The sequence below is a fragment of the Typopeltis vanoorti genome, chromosome 14 (assembly GCF_054136105.1).
Source record: "Typopeltis vanoorti isolate ZY-2024b chromosome 14, IOZ_Tvanoo_1.0, whole genome shotgun sequence".
Lineage (NCBI taxonomy): Eukaryota > Metazoa > Arthropoda > Arachnida > Uropygi > Thelyphonidae > Typopeltis > Typopeltis vanoorti.
The window spans coordinates 89,163,147-89,186,195 of record NC_143562.1 but is presented as its reverse complement, the minus strand read 5'-3'; the positions used below and the strand labels follow the sequence as shown (position 1 = coordinate 89,186,195).

The window sequence follows — 23,049 nt, the reverse complement described above, 5'->3', positions numbered from 1 at the left end:
GTCCTGCACCAGGGAGAAAACATCACTATCAACAATAACACAGTCAACGAAACTTTTCTTATTCCTAGCCTCTTCTCTCCATGTGAATTTGTGCACATTTTTATGTTGGAACATGGTGTTAGTAATAACCAGTCCATGTCCTGAGCAGAAATCCAACAGATATTTGCCATTATTATTAGCTTTGCTCTTTTGACCGCGCGGTTAGCCTAGTGGCTTTGCGCTTCGCAACCATATGACTGGGGAAGGAGTGTCCCAAGTTCGATTCCCGTTGTAGACGTGAGGAATTTGAGGATCTTCCTCAGGCATAGCCAAGTTAGCCGGTCTTGGGCGTGGTCAGTAGGGTTTTTTCCGCCAGTTTATCTGGCGTTTTTCATCCCGCAAAACAGGCAAACCGGCCCCGTGAACATACACCTCTACAGTCAAAAATATATCCCCCCAGCGGCAGACCAGGCGACGGGTCGGTTGGGAGTAGTACTAACAGAAGTCGCATCTAAAGTAACACGCGGACCCTGCATAGGAAGCGGGAATAACGCGAAGAAGAAGAAGATTAGCTTTGCTCTTTTCTCCAAATTTTCCCAAAATATTTTTGTATGTCTCACAATCATTTCCTACTCTACTATTTAGATCCCCAAGAAGGACCAACTTTTCCTTTTTCATTGTGTCAGTTGCTTTTTCTAAAGCATCAAAAAATTCCTCCACTTCTACCTTAGTAGAATCTTCTGTGGGACGATAGGCACAAATAAGTCTCATTGTCCAGTTCCCCATTCTCATATTTGCCCACATTACTCTACTTGAGACTGACTGCCATTCAAGAAGATTAGCCTCGTATTTTGTGTTGAATACTATGGCTACTCCTTCTTTTCCTTGATTGTCATTGCCTGAATATAACATTTTGTATTTATTGCTCAGAAAGATCTCACCAGTTTTGGTCTTTTTTGTTTCAGTCACCCCTATTATGTCGATCTGGTACTTATCTAATTCCTCAGCTAGCTCCATTTCTTTGCCATTCAGGCTTCTTACGTTGATAGTACCGATCTTTAACTCTGGTGATGTTGAGTTGGGGTTTGTTTTCAGATTTGTTCCAGTAGCTGACTTTTCGCTGTTCGCCCTGGTTCCCTGGCGAAAACAATGGGGGCCTTGTTTAACCGGGCGACGCCCCAGCCGGCATGAAATTTTGTCATGCTGTACCATCATTTTTTATTTTGGTTTAACCAATAAGAATACAATTTGGTTGGCTAAATCCCAAATTGCCAGCCTATTCTCGTCCGTTCAGTATCCAGGTAAATACAGAAGCCCTGGTCGGTTATCCTCATTCCTTTAAAGGCTATGTGGAGGTCTCCTCTCAGTTATACAGCTTTGACCCTTAAGCACCCCTTAAAAAAAAAGAAATTTTTTATTTCTTCAGTAAATAGTAAGTGCTATTTCTGATGGGAACTTTTTATTTAACCAATTATTTGCTCAGTTTTGGAAATCGTCACCAAGTTCTTTTTTTTTTTTTATTATTATTAACATCCAATCTTCACACAGTCAGACTCATCATGGGAGGTATAGTCTGACCACATAAGTGAGAGCTGTTGTTGGCAGACTGCGAAGAAGAGTCAATTCATGTTGAAGGGGAGAAAGAATAAGACGATGTACGAATTGGTCACCAACATGTAAAATCATGTGCTTTATACATAAAATTTTCCAACTGTTATACAAGCAAAATAGTTACCACTTTAAAAAGTACAATGATCATAAAAGAGAAGTTAATTTTCCAACATGTAATAATAAACACTCATCCCACAATGCAATTGATTACCCTATTATCGGAATGGATTCTCTTTCTTTTGACATGTGCAGAAGTGTTCAAAGGGTCTTGTATCTGTGGGCATACTATACACGCTATTGCACACAATGCTCATCCAATCTTGTCTTAAAATGATTAATATATGCACATTCACAACACACTCACTCAATGCATTCCACTCACCAACCACTCTCCATGCAGAGAACCTACTCCTCTCTCCTTTGCTCACAACAGCAATATTGTTTCCAGCAATGGCCTCTTGTTCTACTGCCTCTCTCATTTTATGAGAAATCTCTTCAATGTCAAACTGATAACAATCCCTGACTAGCTTATGTGTCTCAATCATATCCCCCCCCCCCTTCCTCTTATTCATTATGCTTTCCAGTTTACATTCTTTCAATCTGTCCTCATACTCCACATTCCACAGACCACTGACAACAAAAAACTACAGCAATATACTAAAATACACAATTAAATACAAAAAAACACACTTAATAAATCAACCATCCAATATGATTGGAGGAAAGTGCAGGAATGGTGCTGACAGTTTGGTGGAGTCATTCTCTTGAAAATACCTAGGGGAAAAAAAATGGAGAAACATAGAATATATGAGAAAGTGATTGGAAATAATTTTCTTGTAATTTCTAGTCACTTTGTAAAATTGGAAAGTGAGAGGTAATCATCTCTTTGCTAGATAGTCTCCTCTGTATACAGTTGAGTATTTTGAGAGGAGATGACACTCCACTCACAAAAGGCAAGAGAGAGACTGATAAGGTGGTAGCTTGGAAGAAGGCATTGGTACCAGACTAGATCAGATGCCTTGGAAATATCAAAAACAACCACGAGTTTTTCTGAACCTCTCATCATGGAATGAGTGGTGTAATCCATATTGATGATCACTAATTAATTGACATTTCTTCAGGTAGTGAAGTTCGCCATTGATGACATTCTCCATTACTTTCAGAAGTTTTTAGGTAAGGGTAATGGGAAAATAATCTAATGGCTGACTTATATATAATTTTTTTTTTTTTTTTCCCAGGGGCAGGCTGGATAAAGGCTTGCTTCTATCCTGTTAAGTTGATTCCAGGCAAGTATGACAGCTTGTATAGACAATATAGGATAGATGAGGTATAAGACTTTTGAGCCATTGGAAGAATACCATCTGAACCAGAGGAACAAGACTACTGAGGATTTTTCTGTTGTTGTTCTGATAAAAGGGTCTAAGGATGCACACTGTTAGCATTTTGTGATTTACATTGATGGGTTGTACAGGAGTTGAAAGAAATTTTTGGCTGCTGTATGTTTAGGTGAATATTACTTTGGTACAATCAAGATGAGAGGGAGCCATGAAAATAACAAAGGACATAAGTTGCAGCCATTAACCTTAGAGGGGACTAGAAGGCTTGCTGCCATTTGAGGAGGAGACAAGTTTTCTACATTTGGCTGGTAGGGTGGTTGCTACATTTTTTTTTTAAGTTGGATACAGACTGTAGTATAGGCTGCATGAACAACTGGAGTTTTGATTTCTGTCATTGAATGTATAATGCTTGTGGAAAGGCTTAGACGTTGGTTATACATTCTTACTAAATAGCTTAAGGAAATTACAACATACAATAGAATATACATTAAAATAAATTTTAATACACTTCCAATATTTCGGCAACATCACATTGCCATTATTACAGGAACTTAAATACAAGACACGTGCACGCAAGCACAACACACAGTAAATGAGGAATGAAGCAGGAAGCTATTCTTTCTCCTAAAAGTCCTGATGGTGCCCCTAGTGGGCAATGTTGGTATTCTTGGCCGATTGGGATGAAGGTCTTCTGATGTAGGTTTCCCAAATTTGGGGCAGTCTCATGGAACCAAATTTGTTTAGATTTGGATTGTTTCTTAGGGCTGAGGCTGATTCCATGAATAGCCTTTCATATTTGAATTTACTACAGTGTATTATTGTGGCTTTCTTCCACCGTATTCTATGGTAGGAATCCAGTGCATGGTCAGCAAGACCAGAGTGGCTGTATTGGTGAAACCGGATGTAGTCCATGTGTTCTGAAATTCTGATATTAGCTGTCCTGCCTGTTTGGCCAAAGTAGGACAGTTTACAGCTGCAAGGGACTTGGTATACACCAGGTAGGTCTAGAGGGGGGGGGGAGGCTGGTCTTTATTGTAGCTGATAAGGGATGCCAATTTTTTATAAGGTCTGTAACAAGAAGTTAAGTCATGTTTTTTTAGGATTTTTGTAATTTTTTCTGAGGTGCCTCGGATATAGGGAATGGTGATGGATTTAGAGTAATCCTTATTGCTCTAAATTAGAGTAAAAGGGGGTGGGTGGGTTGTGGTTTATTGGTTTCAATAATTTTTGGATTTTTTTTTGGGGGGGGGTTAGCCATTGGCTAAGAAAGTGTTGAGAATATGGTTTAGTTCTGTGGTTAGGGCATTGTCATTTGAACAGATAAGTTTAGTCCTGTTGTGTAGTGTCTTAATGACTCCATATTGTTGTGAGGGGGGGGGCGGGGTAGGATTGTTGGTGAATGTATCTGCCTGTATGGGTGGGTTTTCTATAAACTGAGAAAACCAAGGTTCCATCAGGCTGGCGGGTGACTAAGAAAGGAAGGCAGTTGTTTTTTTCTTCTTCCAGGGTGAACTTGATTCTGGGGTGTTGGTTGTTTAAGTGTGTTAGGAAAGAGAGGAGTACATAGGAGCCATGTGTCCAAATAGCGAACACATCATCAACATAGCGAAGCCATATGGTTGGTTTTGTGGGGAAAAGTTTGTCTTTCTCTTCAAAAGTCTGCATATAAAAGTTGGCCAAGGGTGGGAAGAGTGGAGAACCCATGGCTGTCCCCTCTATTTGTTTGTAGAATTTTCCTTGCCAAACAAAATAGCCTGAGTTCATTGTGAACTGAAATAGGGCTGTGATATCGGGAGGAAATTTAGCTTGGATTAGCTCTAAGGATTCTTTGAGTGGGACATTTGTGAATAGAGAGGAGACATCAAATGTATGGAGAATGTATAACGAATTTTTATCTTGTGCTAATTTGATACACTTATTGTAGAACTGTGGCTTAGAATAGACATCACTGAATTTGAGTGGTGTGGAAATGAAGGCACTCATTCCAGAGGGATGATTTCATTTATTTGGTTTCATTTATTTCTGCTACTTCAATCCAAATTCTAGAGAGAATTTGGATTCGGGTAGCAAAAGACAATAATTAGACCATACAAAAGTGGCATAGAAATCCCAAATTATACAACTTGACACTGTTATGTCTGAGGAGTGAAGATTACAAACATAGTTAAGGTCAGAGTTGCCTAGAGGAGAGTTAACAATTGCAATGTGTTTGTAGGAAATGTTGGTTAAGAAAATGTTTTATGTTACTGCTGAACAGTTGTATTAAACAGTTGTGTTAAATAACCTCCTTTTCAGCTTGATCTGTAATTCGGGAAGCAGACTGAATTATGAACAATGAAGTGGCTAAGAAAAAGGATATCTACATCACCTCTAAAGGTGATCTAAATATCCTGTAGGATGATTTAAATAAATTGGCATTGTAGGCAAAGGATAATGATTGTCAACTTAATGTTGCAAAATGTAAGGTTATACACTTCGGGTTGAAAAGGTTACATATGGTGCAACCAATACCATTGATATGATGGTATTTGTTTGCAGGAAATTGACGAGGCTAGAGATTTCGATAATGGCCAACAAAGAGTTGAAGTTCAGAAGACATATTGCAAAAGTTGGTAAAATAGCTCAATGAATTACTTGGATGTTGAAAAAAACATGCTAACAAGTACAGATAAGGAAGTTATCCCTCTTTATAAGGCTATGATTCAGCTACATCCTTGACTACCACACACAGATTTGTTCACCTGGGTTTCTTGGGAGGTGATCAAAAGGATTCAAAGATGAGTGACCAAGATGGTAACAGGTGTGTGGAATACTCCCTATAAGGATAAGTTGAAGGTTTGTGGGTTATAAAGTTTAGTTGATAGGCAGAAAAGAGGGGACATAATAGAAACTTTTAAGATATTAAAAGGATTTTTATAAAATTGATGCTAATGAATTTTTTTAATATATGACAAATAGAGAATTAGGGATCATCTGGGAAAGTTGTGTAAGAGTGTAATTAGTAGGGGTGGTATGCAGACCAGATTTTTTGCCTGGAGAGTGGTGAATGAGTGGAATGGATTGCCAGAATTAGTTGTGAGTTCCCTGATGTTGAATGGATTCAAGGAGAGGAATGATAGGATTGAATTCTATTATGGAGATGCCGTTAAAATAAAACAGTCACAATTTGGGTTATTAGACTATGTGAAATTATCTTTCAGAATTTGGGGAATGCTGAAGGCAGCAAAGCAAGGAATTGAACCAGTTAATCATATAGAAGTGATTCATAATAACCTTTGGTATGAAATGTCGTATCTGACAAAAGCACACATTCCACTCTTCTTTGAATGCAGTTAAGGTAGGCAAGGTGAACTGTAATTGTAGAGGATGCCAGTGAGATTCACTAAGGAATAACATTTCAGCTTTTGATGCGTGTAAGTGAGTAGTGCATATCATTAATGTTTATGTTGAGGCTCTGGATTTTGGTAGATTCAAAGCGGAGATTTTTTTTTTTTTTGCACTGAATTTTGTTGCTGTTGTTTTTTTTTTTTGCAATTTTTCAGATGTTTTCTTATTTTTGGAGATGCATTTTTGTTGCATATTTGTGAGATACCCAAAGACAGTCGCTGTTTTTGTGGTTCTTCAGCAACTTATGGCCATTCTCTCCTTCAAGATTGCTAATCTTATAAAGAATATCCTGTTACATAGCAGGATTCAAGTATGTGCTAGTGACTCCAAAATGTAAATTCCATAAGCTAAAAGGAATGGTCTTCACCAGAATGTGTTCTGGCTCCAGTGCTTCTCAGTCTTTTCATCTGCCACTTTTTTTTACAGAAATTTATGTACAATGACATTGTTCTAACTCATAACATCTTTCAAGTTGCAAAGGATGTGCTAACAGAAGATTCATAATCACTCGACAAGCTATAAACTGTGACACTTTTGAATAAAATTGTGAAAAGCTACTTGGTTGATAAATATCAATCCAAAAAAAAAAAAAATTCCATATTGACTTTATGAACATCCAATTTCCTAATTTTAATATCAACGATTCTATATTATTTGTCAGTCAACCACAATTGGCTTTCTCTGCAATAACATCTCACCTCAACTTTCCTCTTTTCCATGATGCTTTAAGTAAGGAGGGTGGGACTAGCTCCTTTATTAGATTTCATATCCTTGTCAAAGGTTATCAGACCTGGAATCTTCTTTATATGATCTGCTTTGGCTTGAGATTTCCTTACCTCAAGAAAGTTGATCATGTACAATCCAATTACTACTTCTTTCCAAAACATTTCTGACCTGGCTTCCCTTCCTGAACTTTACAGACCCAGCTGAAAATAAGTCAAATTGTTTGCTGTCAGCAGTGATTTAACACAAATTGTTCACCAACTCCCCGGAATTCCAAATAATACTCATCATTTTCCCAACACCCTGGATCTTTTCTTAACCAGCACTCTCCAAATACACAGTAGATGATAGTAGCTCTCCTCGTGGCGCTATCAAGGAAAACGAAAAAGTAATACAGAAGTCATATTTCCATAAGCAGTGAAACTTGTATATGGAAATATACAAGTATTCAGCTTCTAAAGCTGTGCTACTTGAATATCTCTAGTTGTTTCCAGAAAGTTTCCTTTTTTTGCACTACTAAAATTATGTTTTGTGTTATCCAAGGATTTTGGCTTTTTTTTGTGTGTATATTTTCTTTTATATTTTTATATATTTTCTCTAGTGGGAGTTTAATTTTTGAGTATTTTCTACAGAATGTGGTAATATCATTTATTTCCAGAATTTTTTTCATATTTCTTGATTATCTGTATCCTTGTCTATTATTTTCTACAGTTATGAAATAATGATGAGTTTGAAAGGGAATGGATGCACAATATATAATCCTCTCAAGCAGGATCACCTAGCCCCCCCCCCCCCATTCCAACTCTCAGTTTCACATGGTGAACCTTGGAACCTGAGCAACAACTAAGCGGAGGATTGTGTAGCAATCCCAGTGGGAAGTTTGGTCAGGTAAAACAAGAGAAGGAAGACTTACGCCAAGTTTAGAGACCTTAATATGGCAGCCTACCACCAATACTAGGTGCAGATGACCAGTAACCAAAATTAGCTTAACTTTTTTTCCTTACTCCAAAGTCTCAGAATAGAAGAAACCAAACTGTCACTCTTGAAAATGACTTAGACAGTTTGATTGATTTGACAGGACAAGGAAGGGAAAAAGTTCAGCAGTTTGGCATAGATTCTACAAGGTGTTAGATTGCATCTATGTCTACAACATACCAGGCATTCACCAGACAGCCTGCTCAGATTTGAAGGAAGAGGACTTTGCTCTTAGATATGTTTTATCTAACATGTCCCATATATTCTCAATGGGGTTCAGATCCCACTTTGTGGTGACCAGGAAAAATGGTGGAAGTTGATGTCATGCTCACTGAACTACTGCTGAACAGTTCTTGTGTGATGTTGACAATAGCATTTTCATCCATGAAACAACCGTCACCTGCCAGATAAACAGTCAACATTGCAAGATGGACTTGATCAGCAGCAATGTTCAGATATTCCTTGGAGGACACTTGAACTTCCAGCAATATCCGAGAACCTGTTCCATGCCAACATAACATGCCTCACACCATGACACCACATCCAGAACCTTGAGTTGTGTTTACAAGGAAAGCTGGGTTTTTATTTCTTCATGGGACTCCAGCCAAACTCTCTGCCTACCATTGACACAGAACACTGTGTACCATGACTCATTGGGCCACATGATTTTTTTCCAGTTCTTCCAGTGTCCAGTCATGGTGTTCCTGATACCACTGTAGATGAACTTCTTGTTTCTTGCAGAAATCAGTGGTTTCCTTGTAGGCATACAACTGCCAGTACTGATCCTCTTCAATTCTATGTGCATAGTTCAGTGAGATATGGGTTGGAAACAGCCATCATTAAATGATGGTCAACTGCAATACATAGGAAGTTCTGTTTGTCTATGTAAGCCTTCTCAGACAATGAAAAGACTTCTCAGACTGTCTTAGTACTACAGTTACGCCTCTTAGATAAGTAATGTGGATTATTTTTCCACTAATTTAGCACCTGGGATATTTTATATTTTGAGAAACCAGTCAGCTTTGCTAGTTTCAAAATTGTGGCTCAAGCCAAATGGTCATCACAATAAGCTCTTTATCGAACTCCAAAAGATCCTTTGTTTTTCCATTGTGATCAACACTATTGATGATTACTGACAAGTAGCATTCTTCAATAGTTGCCTAGAACATGTGGTGACACACGTGACCAAGTATATTGCATATATGCTGCATGAGCTACATTTACGTACATCGTCATAAAGGTTTCTAATTCAGCAGCCAATATGTGCAGAAAGAAATATCAGATTGACAACAATAGCAGAAACAAAGAAAAACCAAAAAAGGTTCAAAAGAAACAGAGAATTGTAGAATTACATTTTTATTGCCAGTTAAGTAAAAAAAGGGAAGAAAGAGCCAAAGCAGGAATAATGATTTTTATTCATAAATCAATAAAAATAAATCGCACATTATAAATACTGGAAGAGAATTTTAGAATTAAGATTACAAATAAGTCATGGCTTCCTGACTGCTATTGGTGTTTATATCCCAGAGGAAGGAAGAGAAGAAGATAAGAATGCTTTCTATTCAGATTTCATGACTTATTTTTCACGGTATTAACAACACTACAAACACTTTTATCAACAAAGATGTTTTATTAACGCTTATATTTCGCTGATTTTCAACTCAGCATCATCAGAGCACAACACACGTGTAAACGTGACAGTGACTGAGTGAAACAATATAATTGCAAAAGACAAAAGATCTAAAGTCCTATTTTTGGCGCCCTCTAACAAAAAAAAAAAAAAAAAGAAAAAAAAAAACCCCGCAGTTATCCAGGAGTTTTTCTTAGGATAACCGTCTCCCAAATTTTTGGCAAATTAATGCAACCATATTTGTTAAGGTTGGGAGAATTCTTCAAAGCCATTGCTGACTCAAAAAATAATCTTTCAGATCTATAACGACTCCTAAATAGCACATTCGTTTTCCTCCATCTAATCCTGTGTGAAGGAGTGTCCAAAGCATGGTCTGCCAGTCCCGACTTGCCATAGTAACAGCAGCGAATGTATCTTTCATGTTCTTCCAGGCGGATGTTCACTGATCTTCCTGTTTGCCCATAATAGGCCAAGTCACAGTCACATGGAACTTCATACACTCATGGGTGTGCTAAAGGGTGAAGTTTATCCTTAGGCAAGCGGATCAGAGTTGCCAGCTTGACATGAGGTTTGAAGGTGGTGCGAAGGCCATGTTTCAACAATACTTTGGCTATCTTTTCCGATGTACCTCTGATATAGGGAATAGAAATGGTCATGTTGTATTCTTGTGTATTAGAGGAGGGCAGAGTAATGGGCTTATGTAGTATTTTATCTATTTTGTAGGGATTGTAGCTGTTGGCTAAGAACGTATGGCGCAGGTACTGGAGTTCAGTGGTCAGAGCTGTATCGTTAGAACAAATGGCTCTGGCTCTGTGTGTAAGTGTTTTTAAAATGCCGTACTGTTGGACTGGATGATCATGTGATTGTTTATGTAGGTATCTTCCTGTGTGTGTAGGTTTTCTGTAAATAGAAAAAGATAGTGATCCATCTGAAAGGCGGGTGACTAATGTGTCAAGAAATGGTAAACAGTTATTTGATTCTTTTTCTACTGTGAAGTGAATTTTGGGGTGTTGGCTGTTTAGGTAGGTGACAAAAGCATCCAAAGTATCTTGTCCATGGGGCCAGATGGCAAACACATCATCTACATAGCGCAACCACACGTGGCTTGCATGTAGCTGTGGTAAGTACTTTGTTTTCAAAATGTTCCATGTAAAAATTTGCTAATGGGGTAGAGAGGGGGGAACCCATAGCAGTACCATTAATCTGTTTGTAGAAATTCCCTCCCCCCCCATGTAAAGTAACCTGCATTCATGGTAAATTGAAATAATTCAAAAATATCTGGGGGAAATTTAGACTTGATTAAATCAAGAGTGTCTATAAGTGGTACATTGGTAAATAAGGAGGTGACATTGAAACTAACCATTATGTCTGAATCTTTTAGGATTAGATTTTTAACCAGTGTTTTGAAAACACTTTGAAAACAAAGTACTTACCACAGCTACATACAAGCCACAAGTGTGGTTGTGCTATGTAGATGATGTGTTTGCCATCTGGCCCCATGGACAAGACACTTTGGATGCTTTTGTCACCTATCTAAACAGCCAACACCTCAAAATTCACTTCACAGTAGAAAAAGAATCAAATAACTGTTTACCATTTCTTGACACATTAGTCACCTGCCTTTCAGATGGATCACTATCTTTTTCTATTTACAGAAAGCCTACACACACAGGAAGATACCTACATAAACAATCACATTATCATCCAGTCCAACAGTACGGCATTTTAAAAACACTTACACACAGAGCCAGAGCCATTTGTTCTAACGATACAGCTCTGACCACTGAACTCCAGTACCTGCGCCATACGTTCTTAGCCAACGGCTACAATCCCTACAAAATAGATAAAATACTACATAAGCCCATTACTCTGCCCTCCCCTAATATACAAGAATACAACATGACCATTTCTATTCCCTATATCAGAGGTACATCGGAAAAGATAGCCAAAGTATTGTTGAAACATGGCCTTCGCACCACCTTCAAACCTCATGTCAAGCTGGCAACTCTGATCTGCTTGCCTAAGGATAAACTTCACCCTTTAGCACACCCAGGAGTGTATAAAGTTCCATGTGACTGTGACTTGGCCTATTATGGGCAAACAGGAAGATCAGTGAACATCCGCCTGGAAGAACATGAAAGATACATTCGCTACTATTACTATGGCAAGTCGGGACTGGCAGACCACGCTTTGGACACTCCTTCACACAGGATTAGATGGAGGAAAACGAATGTGCTATTTAGGAGTCGTTATAGATCTGAAAGATTATTTTTTGAGTCAGCAATGGCTTTGAAGAATTCTCCCAACCTTAACAAATATGGTTGCATTAATTTGCCAAAAATTTGGGAGACGGTTATCCTAAGAAAAGCTCCTGGATAACTGCGGGGTTTTTTTTTTCTTTTTTTTTTTTTCGTTAGAGGACCAAAAATAGGACTTTAGATCTTTTGTCTTTTGCAATTATATTGTTTCACTCAGTCACTGTCACGTTTACACGTGTGTTGTGCTCTGATGATGCCGAGTTGAAAATCAGCGAAATATAAGCGTTAATAAAACATCTTTGTTGATAAAAGTGTTTGTGGTGTTGTTAATACCGTGAAAAATAAGTCATGAATAACCATCAACACCTAAGCTTATCTGTTAGATTGATGGTCTATTCAGATTTATTTGCAAAAAATAAAACATAAACCTAAGGGAGATTTTGGTGCCCGAGTAGAGAATATTCCATTTGGTACAAATATAGGAAAAATAGCATTATTTTGTCATATTGCAAACAACACAATAAAAATGGATATAGATTTGGTTTCTTATACATATAATTTAAAAATTGCTAATACTTCTTTTAAACAAAGATTACCATAAATTCACTTGGGAAACTAGAAACCTAAAAAAAAAAAAGTATAATAGACTGTGTGTGTGTGTGTGTGTGTGTGTGTGTGTGTGTGTGTGTGTGTGTGTAGACTATATAATAAACTAATACAAATCCAAAACTTAGTATCAGCAGAATTCCAGATTGGCACATCAACATAAGAAGCATTAATAGAAAAGAAATTAGCAGAGGAACTATCAGTACCATATTGGCATAGTATGTATTACCAACTATGACATTAAACTGAGGATAATCTTCTTGAGAGGCTACGTAGCTCAGTCAGTATAAATTAAGCCCTTTGGTCAGAAATACCCGGGTTCGATTCCTGCCTAAGACGTGAGGAACCTTTATCTAATCTCTTTCAACTAAAGGTGAGTTAGCCAGTCTCATATGGAGGTAGTTTTTTTCTCCTGGAAACTAGGGTTTTCGTCCACCAGAACAACCAAACCAGCCCTGTGAACACACACACACACATGGATTACAGTCAGAAATACTGCCCTTAGGGGATGCAGCAAAAAAGAGTGGAGACTCAGTTGCATTAATTAGCTGTAAGTCCCCTCGGTAGGGGTGAGGGGGAGGGTACTCAAACTATCCTAGGTTGGATGGATGAGTGGATATGATGATGATAATTTACTTGAATGGCTTGCAGTAACAAATAGAGTAATGTGAGAAAATATCAGATTAAGGAAGTGAACGATAAGACTTATTTGTGTCTATGGTCCCACAGAAGGCTCTACTAAGGAAGAAGTTGAGGAATTTTTTTGAGGAATTATAGAAGGTGGTTGACACAGAGAAAAAAGTAAAAGTTGGTCTTTCTTGGGGATCTGAAAGCAGTAGAGTAGGATGTGATTATCAGACATATGGAAATATTCTAGAAAAATTTGAAGAAAAGAGCAAAACTAATAATAAGTATATTCTGAATTTATGTTCAGAACATGGACTAGTTATTACCAACACCCCATTCCAATGTAAAAGTGTGTACAAATTCACATGGAAAGAAGAACCAAGAAATAAGATAAGTCTTACTGATTATGTCATTGTTGACTGTGATGTTTTCCCAATAGCTCAGGAAATTGGGAGTGATCACTGTTTAGTATTGAGCAGGATAAAATTGAAGTTTATATTGAAAAGAAGAGTGTATAAAAAAGTTTTGAAATGAATGAAAGTTGAGCAGCTTTCAGATGTGAACTGTAGCTTCAAATACATAAACATTGTTCCAGAAAAAAAAAAAATGAAGAAAGAGATTGAAAACAAGAACCAAACTTTTGAGATTCAGTGGCAAACCCTGAAAAAAACATTGATTGGTTCTGTCAGAGAGGCATGTAGTGAGGTTGTCTACAAAGACAGAAAATTCAGAACTCCATGGTGAATTAAAAATTGAGGCAGTCAAGGAAAAGAAGAAAGCATATTGAAAGTTCTTAGAAAGCAAGTCAGCGTGTGATCTTATAGAATACCGAGAAAAATGTAATAAAGCAAAGCACTGTATAAACCTAAAAGTTGTAGGAAGACTTTGGTTAAAACATGGGAAATAAATATCAAGAAAGGCAAAATATTCTGGAAGCTATTGAAAAAGCTTAGAAATGGAGGAAAGGGTGCTGTAAAAAGAATCAGAGATGGTAAAAGTGACATGAAAACTAAAGATAGAAATATTCCAGATGTATGGAGTGATTATTTTGAAAGACTGCTAAATGAAACAAGCAGGAACATCATGATAGTAGAAAACACTCAACAGGAATGCAATCAGGAATATATATCAGTACTTTAAGTAGAAAAAAGCCATTAAAAACCAGAAATGTTTAAAGTTAGCTGGTGTAGATAAAATTTGACCAGAAATGCTCAAACATTTGGTATAACAGGTTTCCATAATTCAAAAGGCCTGGTCAGAGGACTGAATGTTCAGCTCTCATAGTACTCATCTATAAAAAGGGAAATAAAATTGAATATGAGAATTACAGTTTCCCTATTGGTGTACTTGGTAAGATTTATGTAAGTATACTTGAGAAATGGCTAAGAAAAATTGTGGAAGTGAAGCTTAGAGAAGAACATGCTGCATTCAGGCCAAATGTCAGGATCAAATTTTTACTTTAAAACAAATGCTGAAGTCATGGGAATAGAACAAGGATCTGTATTTGTTTTGTAGATCTGAAAAAGGCATATGATAAGATGCCAAGGAGAACAGCTGTTCAAAATGCTACAATTATGTGGTGTACATGGAACATAACATCAGGCAATACTTAGTCTATATTTCAATTGTTAGCCAACAATTAGAATTTAGGGAGGGACAGAAAGATGGTTTGATATTAAATGTGAGGCAAGGGTGTACATTATCTCCACTGTTATTCATCATTATGGATATTGATCACATGAAGGAAAATAGGATTAAACCTTTATCAAAATTGAAGTTGTTAATCTTGATTCCTTACTTTATGCAGATGATGTTATATACTCCTAAATAAATCTGCTACATGCAGGATTCCCTGATTAAATTGAATAACTGCTGTGTTAAATTTGTCATGAAAATGAGCAATAAAATTACAAGCATAATGAAAATAGGTACAAACATTGAAAATCAACTACTTTCTGAATGGAGAATCTGTAGAACAAGTCACACATTTTAGTTATTTAGGCACGATTGTTAGTGAAAATTGCAAATTAAATATGAAAGCTGGTGAATAAATTCATATAGAGTTTGAGAGAAATTACTCAAAATACTAAACTAGCTGTTTGCAAGACAGTGTTTAAACTAGTTATATCTTATGGATCTGAGAGCTAAGCTAGAAATAGATTGAATACTGAAGACATGAGAGTTCTAAGAAAGATTAGGATAGTAAAAGCTGCCATCAATGGCAGTATCATATTAAAAATGATATTAGGAAAGAGCTTGACATTCATAGTATTCGAAAATGTTAGAAGCTAATCTCAGGTGTTATGGTCGCTTAAACAGATGGGGGAGTGAAAAGGATAGCAAAGCAAATGTTCTTTGCCAGGATGGCAGGAAAAAGAACTGGAGGAAGACCAAGATCTTCCTCAGCTGGAGTCACACAGTAAGAAGTCCCTTAGAAGAAAGGAATATATGATCTGATAATATTAGTCTTGATAGATAACAGGCGAAATTATTAATAGTAAGTCAGTAATGATGTAATTTTTTTTCATATAGTACTCTCGTATTATCCTGTACACTCTCTTAGGGTACAATTGAGGAATTTGATGTTAATGAAGAAACTGACATTGATAACAAAATTTCAAACTTCCTAAAGATAACAGGATGATCAGTAATATGTTCACACCTCACCAGATTCAAACGCATACAAGAATAAGATTTCAATAAAGTTTTGGCAAGACCTTCTCTACTGTATAGAAGTGAATTATGGACCATAAGAACTGCAGAAGAAAAAGAAACGCCTATGAAAGACATCAGACTATACTCTAGGACAAAACAGAAATATGTGAAGAACTAAAAATTGGACTCAGTATTTGACAAAATATATAAATACTGAAAAAAGTAGATTGAATGCATTGGAAGAATGGACAGTTTGACTATCCCTCCCCCCCCAAAAAAAAATATATATATATATAATAAATAAAACAGCACTACCAGTTGGAGTACATAGAAGTCAAGGATGACCAAGGAAAAGATGGAGTGAAAATATAACAGGCACCTAGGCCTAAATCCTTGAAAAGGATGATTATGCAAGTGGCTAAAAGAAAGAAATGAATGTACATGAATTTTTAAATTTCCATCGGCCCACAGCTACCCTTGCATTTTGTAATGACTGTCCCTTTCAAATTTGAGACCAACAAAATTCCATTTGGAATTGCTTGATCATTCTTGTTTTCTCTCATTCATCTCAAGAGTGTGTCTCTCTCTCTAGTTTTCCCAATTTTTCACTTTTAACTTCTTACGACACTTTTTCCAAATGTCTAACTTTAATCATCCAAACATCCCACTTCTAAACATCTAATTAGATGTGGGAGGTTCCAACCATTCTTCTTGATCAAAACTAAATTCAGTTATAAATTAGCAAAGGTTCAGCTAATTTATAACTGAATTTATTTAATATCAAGCAGTTTGTGTATTTGTAGGATGATAGCCAAATACATTGTGTCCATGTGACACATTGTAGTCAACATTATAATTGGTGAATGTTCATTAAAATGTATCAAAGCTAACTAATTAAGGTCCATTTCTTATTGAGTACATGATATTTTTTTTACAGAAAGTAAAATGATTATTACTGTTAGTTTAGTTTAATTATCATTCCATTTTTTCCTGTTTACTAAGTTAATAATTATTTCATTTTGATTAGATACTAGTTTAATTGGTAGTATATATTTTCCATTACAGATTCATTTCCTTTTAAAAACAGCAGAAAAGTTGCTAAGTATATCTGTTACTGAAGAAGATACCTTGAGGTAAATACTGATAGTATATTAAGATTTCAAAAATATTATTGCAATTGTTATTAAACCTCCATGGAGTAACAAGAGTCATCATGGAAGGTCTTACCCGACCAGAAACATGTCACACTGTGCCTTAAACTCGCTGAGTTTCTGCATTCACATGCTGTGTAAAAATCTGCTTCTCCCACACCAACACATTCTTATACAATCTCCAGGAATGACCTCCCTGTCTCATTCACTCACTTATTCCATGAATAACTAACTGCCATCAGATTAACCACAGCTGTGAAAGATGAAATATATCAACCATTTAGTACCCTCACTGTCACTGTGTTATTTCAATATTTATGCACTTTGATGTTTTGGTCGATGACTCTATATATAGTGGCCAGTAGGGGGCTAATTTGATAAAATTCCCTCATGTGTTTAAATACATCACCTGTCTTCTGCCTATCAGTCAAACTCTACAAATTATTCCCTGCTCTCATTATTCTAGTCTTTTTATTGCCTATTTTAGGGATATTGTTCATTCCTTTACCATTTCCTGTCTCCTCACCTCATCAGCCCCATGTCCAAGCTCTATACAGTTGACTCTCACTGTAGCAAGCAAGTACCATTATAGCTAACTTGCTCACTATAACAAACTACCAAAAATTCCTAACCTTTTCCTAAAAATAATTCACTAGAGCAAACTTTCCATTATAACAAACCATTTCTGTGGTCACTAGTTTGGTATAGTAAGAGTTGACTGTATAATATAAGCACATAAACACAAGAAAGATATTTAATTAGCCAAATATTTCAGTCTGAAAATTGCAGACCATCTTCAGTGGCACTACAAGAACAGTTTTAAAAAAATACAAGGTGTAATACTAACAATAGATCATTTAAAAATAGAACAAGCTGCATGATGTTATATCACTAAGTATTAAAGAGAATATTTTTAAGCAGAGACATGATTGAAATAAAGATATTAATTACTAATATTAAATAACATAAAATTAATATGAATTAATGAGTTATCCTGATAAGACTCACAGATTTTTGATACAGATATACAGTCATTCCAATTCAGGTTAAGACAATGGAGTAAGGCCTCTATGCTTTCTTTGAATAAACGTTCAAATTTATAGCGGGATCTATGCAAGAGGCGAGTTTTTGACCAAAAGATGTTGTGGTTAGTTTCTATCCCATGCTGAGCCAATCCAGATTTTTCAGGTTTGTTGTGATGAATGGAGGATTGATGTTCTTGGATTCTTTTTTCAAGAGAGCATCCAGTTTGTCCAAAATAGGAGAGATCACAGTTGCAGGGAATTTGATAAACTCCAGGAAGAGACATAGTTGAGCGTTTGTCTTTAGGAGAAGGAAAATGGGAAGATAATTGGTTAATAGGTGAATACGTAGCTGTTAACTCATATTTCTTCAGAATTCTTGAGATAGTTTTTGAAATCCAGGAGATGTATGGAATTGGAACTCGATGTATTGAATCTTTGTTGTTTACATTTACATTTGTATATAAAGATTCAGTTTAGATAGAGACACAATTGAAAGACTTAAAACTCATTTTGCAAGACCTCCTAGATTTTATGGTCTTCCTAAAATACATAAGATTGACTTTCCTCTTCATCCAATAGTAGATTGTATTGATTCTCCTACTTACCGTATAGCCAAATATCTAGCTAAATTATTGAAATCTCACATAGGCAACTCTAGTTCCTTTCTTAAAAACTCCTCAGATTTCTTAGAAAAATCGAAAAATATCTCATTGCAACCTATAGATCTTATGGTGAGCTTTGATATAGAATCTTTATATACAAATGTACCTCTCAAGGATACTTTAAAATTACTGGCTGACATTTTTCCAGAAGACATTATAAAACTATTCGATTTCATAATACACTCTGGATATTTCTTATGTCACAACAAATTTTACAGCCAAGTAGAAGGAATGGCCATGAGAAGTCTTCTCTCTCCTGCTTTAGCCAACTTTTATTTAGAACATCTAGAAAAAGTCCTCTTCTCATCTATTTTCCCTCAACCATCCTTTTGGGTAAGATATATAGATGACATCTTTACTGTATGGCCTCACAACAAAGACTCCTTACCTTCTTTTCTAAACAGTATCAATTCCTTACATCATCGTATAAAGTTTACTATGGAAATGGAAAAAAACAACCAGTTATCATTTTTAGATGTTCTCCTCATCTGGTCACCTTCAAATACTTACAACTACAGTTTACAGGAAACCAACGTTCACAGGTTGTTATATTCTTAAAGAATCAGCCCATCATCCTTGTCAAAAAACAGGAATCATAAAATGTCTAATCAGAAGAGCCAAAACTAATTGTTCTACTTCTAATTTTCTACAGAAAGAACTTTCTACTATCCAACAACACATGAAACTCAATGGCTTTTCTGAAAAGAGTACACAACATCCTCTCGATTCTTATAATCCACCATTATACAAAGATTCAATACGTCAAGTTCCAATTCCATATATCTCTGGGATTTCAGAACCTATCTCAAGAATTCTGAAGAAATATGAGTTAACAGCTACATATTCACCTATTAACAAATTATCTTCCCATTTTCCTTCTCTTAAAGACAAACGCTCAACTATGTCTCTTCCTGGAGTTTATCAAATTCCCTGCAACTGCGATCTCTCCTATTTTGGACAAACTGGACGCTCTCTTGAAAAAAGAATCCAAGAACATCAATCCTCCATTCATCACAACAAACCTGAAAAATCTGGATTGGCTCAGCACGGGATAGAAACTAACCACAACATCCTTTGGTCAAAAACTCTCCTCTTACATAGATCCCGCTATAAATTTGAATGTTTATTCAAAGAAAGCATAGAGGCCTTACTCCATCATCCTAACCTGAATTGGAATGACTGTATATCTGTATCAAAAATCTGGGAAAGTCTTATCAGGACAACTCATTAATTCATATTAATTTTATGTTATTTAATATTAGTAATTAATATCTTTATTTCAATCATGTCTCTGCTTAAAAATATTCCCTTTAATAATACTTAGTGATATAACATCACGCAGCTTGTTCTATTTTTAAATGATCTATTGTTAGTATTCTACCTTGTATTTTTTAAAACTGTTCTTGTAGTGCCACTGAAGATGGTCTGCAATTTTCAGACTGAAATATTTGGCTAATTAAATATCTTTCTTGTGTTTTACATGCTTATATTATTCAATCTTTATGTCACAAGTATCCTTACAATATCAGAGTTGATTGTGCTTGTCAGTATCTTCATTTTAGCAGCGATGCACTTTATTATTTTACCTACTCTTATAATGCCCCCCCAACTTGAAGTTTTTCTTGACTATCATCCAAGATCCTATGTTTTGTTGTGTGCTCATTTCTATCAGTATGGATGGTATACACATAAAGTGCAAACCTTTCCATTTAATAATATGTAAATGACAACTCTCTCATTACACATGCTCTCATAGATTGCTAGATTGCTATCAAATGTTAGCATGTTTAAATCTTTCCTAGAGATATAACACCACTCCTTAGAAATCTCTCCCAACCTTACATCATCAGTCAACAGCTGAACTTTCACATCACTTGCAGTATCAATAACATATTGAAAACAGTAGCATTTCATGAGTAGAATCTTGCAGCATGCTGCATGGGGTGCTACATGTTATCCCCATGCACAATTTACTAGTGCAGATAACACTCTGTTTCACTAACTTATTATGCATCTGTTTTCTTCTTTGCCATCATATGAAGTTACCTGATCATGGAGAGAGGGCCCTCCTATTAATGCACTGACTCTCTTTTCATTCTTCCTCTCCCTTCTATCTTCATGCATTGTTCTCCCCACGAGTCCGTTTAGATTGCACTGCATAGCATATATGATAGTAAGGTACTAGATTGCTGTGATGTGCAATCTCTGGGCATCTAGAAAAGAGGATCCTGGTAGTATGCATGCATAACTTTGGTCTCTTTTCAGCAAGACAGATCATGACTCTGCCAGGTTGAGTGGGTAGTGGGCTTTCCTAATGAGAGAATCATGTGACATTGCAGTATCTCCTTACCCCATAGTCTAGGACACAGTGCTCAAGGCTTGCTTCAATATCAGTATAGTATCTGGATAGCCTTAGCATTTCACTTCTGTGTATGTTCTTGTTATACAGTGGATATGTGTTAATCTGTGATACTTAGGAGTCCTGACATAGAAATTCCCTTTGAACATTAATCCTTCATCCTTATGTTTATTATGAATTTCACAGGATTCAACCTACTACAGAAGCTTTAGAAATATCAGTAACAAAATTGAGAAATAAAAACATCAATCATGCATGCAAATTTACCATTGCTTCTCATTATACATGCAGCAGGCAAATGTCCATCCCTCCCCCAAAAATGTAGGGTTTTTCATCCTGCAAAGCAGGCAAACCAGCCTTGAGAACTCAACACAACAGGACATAGGATACACCAGGGCATAGGGCTGACCACCTTAATCCTGTGAACAGTTTGAGGTCTGATGATTAATAAACCTTTGACACCGCAAGGTAAAAGAGGGTAAATGGAAAATGAGATGAGAAAAAAAAACAGTGGTCACTGTTTTTACAGTAATCACTAATTACATTAAATACCCCATAAAATAAAACACCAAATTCTAGAGGAGTTATATCAGAATTGGATTCTTATGCATCCCATTATTGTCTGCCTGGTTGGCCAAGTAGTTAGCATATCTGCTCTCCAGCCAAAAGGCTACAGGTTTTAATCTCACTATGGGCATGGATGTTTGCGATTGTCTGTGAAAAATACTAGAGGTGGTGGTTGGCGGTAGATGGCATTGGTGTCAATGATGACGGTAGTTGCAGTTCGTTGTAGTTGGTGGAGACTGAGAGTTGTGGAACAGGTGTTCTCCCTTGATGAGTCTTAGACTCCCTGGAGGTCTCACGTAATAATAATAATAATTTGTTACTAGATAATACTCTTAATTTAAAATATCAAAGAATGATGACAGCTATAATGTTGTACTTGATATGTAGGAATGGTAATTTAGTTCCAGTCAGGAATATCATCTTCAAACTACTGAAAATTCCTGGCTAGAGCTCTGTATGAACAGTTTTATCCTAAAAGTAATTCACTGTAGCAAACTTTCCACTGAGAAGCTTTAAACATCAGAAATATGGGTGCTGCCTAACATAGTGGTAGAGAAGATGAAACATCCAACTTGCTTCCCTAAACAGGCAGCAACAAGGTGGAAGAATGAAAAAAAGAGATACAAAAGATAGTCCCATAGATACAGAATTGTACCTATGGGACTTTAATTGAGAATATTCTGTAATTTGTTATAGTAGTGTTTGCTATAGCAAGAGTCAACTGTCTCATGAGCAACACCTAAAATGATTCCACTAAACAAGATCCCAGTAATGAAATAAATATTAGTAAGAACACCACAAAAAAAAAGCCTTTAAACATCATTATATTGGGTGTCACTTCAACTAAGTTTAATTTGTTGTCTTAGACATTTTTCCAGAGGGGGGGAAGACAGACTTCTAGAAAAAAAAAGAAAGGTAATTATTAAAGGTTTTATTATTTTATTCTTATTATTTATGTATTTTTTGATTGGGGAATCCTTCTACTGAAGATCTTCTACACTCAACAAACTTAATTGTTTTCAGATCCAATAATGTTCAGGCTTTGAATCCAGGTTTCTGCATCTTCTAATCATGAAGTTTTGAATTCAGTTTACATCTTCCATAACTATGTCACTAATAATAAAGTCATCTAGGACAAGAGAATGGATAGCAGATAACCTACTCACTTTCTCTCAGTCCTGGAATATATATATCAGGATGAATATTCCAGGTGTGCTAGGTGTGCAGTGCTCATCCACCAAATAGCAGTATCACCAATATTATCGATATTATATTTTTGCATTTATTTCCATTAAAGACTCCTCTAATTGTTTCCAGACTTTGCATGATTCCTAAAAGTAAACACAATAGACTAATGCTTCATGAAGAGGACACTTTCGACATGTAAACATCGCACCACATTCGCATTAATAGCCTTGGTGTACATTCAAAATACATACACCTTTGAAAAGATGTGCAGATGACACAGGGGGTCAAAGTCTTAGCATTCTAGTATTT

General features: G+C 36.2%; 1 protein-coding gene across 2 annotated transcripts in view; it reads left to right on the top strand.

The window, feature by feature from the left end:
- The window catches only part of LOC150099747 (focadhesin), a 381,450-nt gene that overhangs the window by 251,365 nt on the left and 107,036 nt on the right, over positions 1–23,049 (top strand). For both annotated transcript variants that reach the window (XR_016549345.1, XM_090403693.1), the window contains exon 21: positions 16,854–16,921. Coding sequence is in view for 1 of the 2 variants with exons in the window: in XM_090403693.1 (XP_090259819.1) it covers positions 16,854–16,921 (68 nt within the window). In the remaining variant the exon portion in view is untranslated. The remainder of the gene's footprint in view (positions 1–16,853; positions 16,922–23,049) is intronic.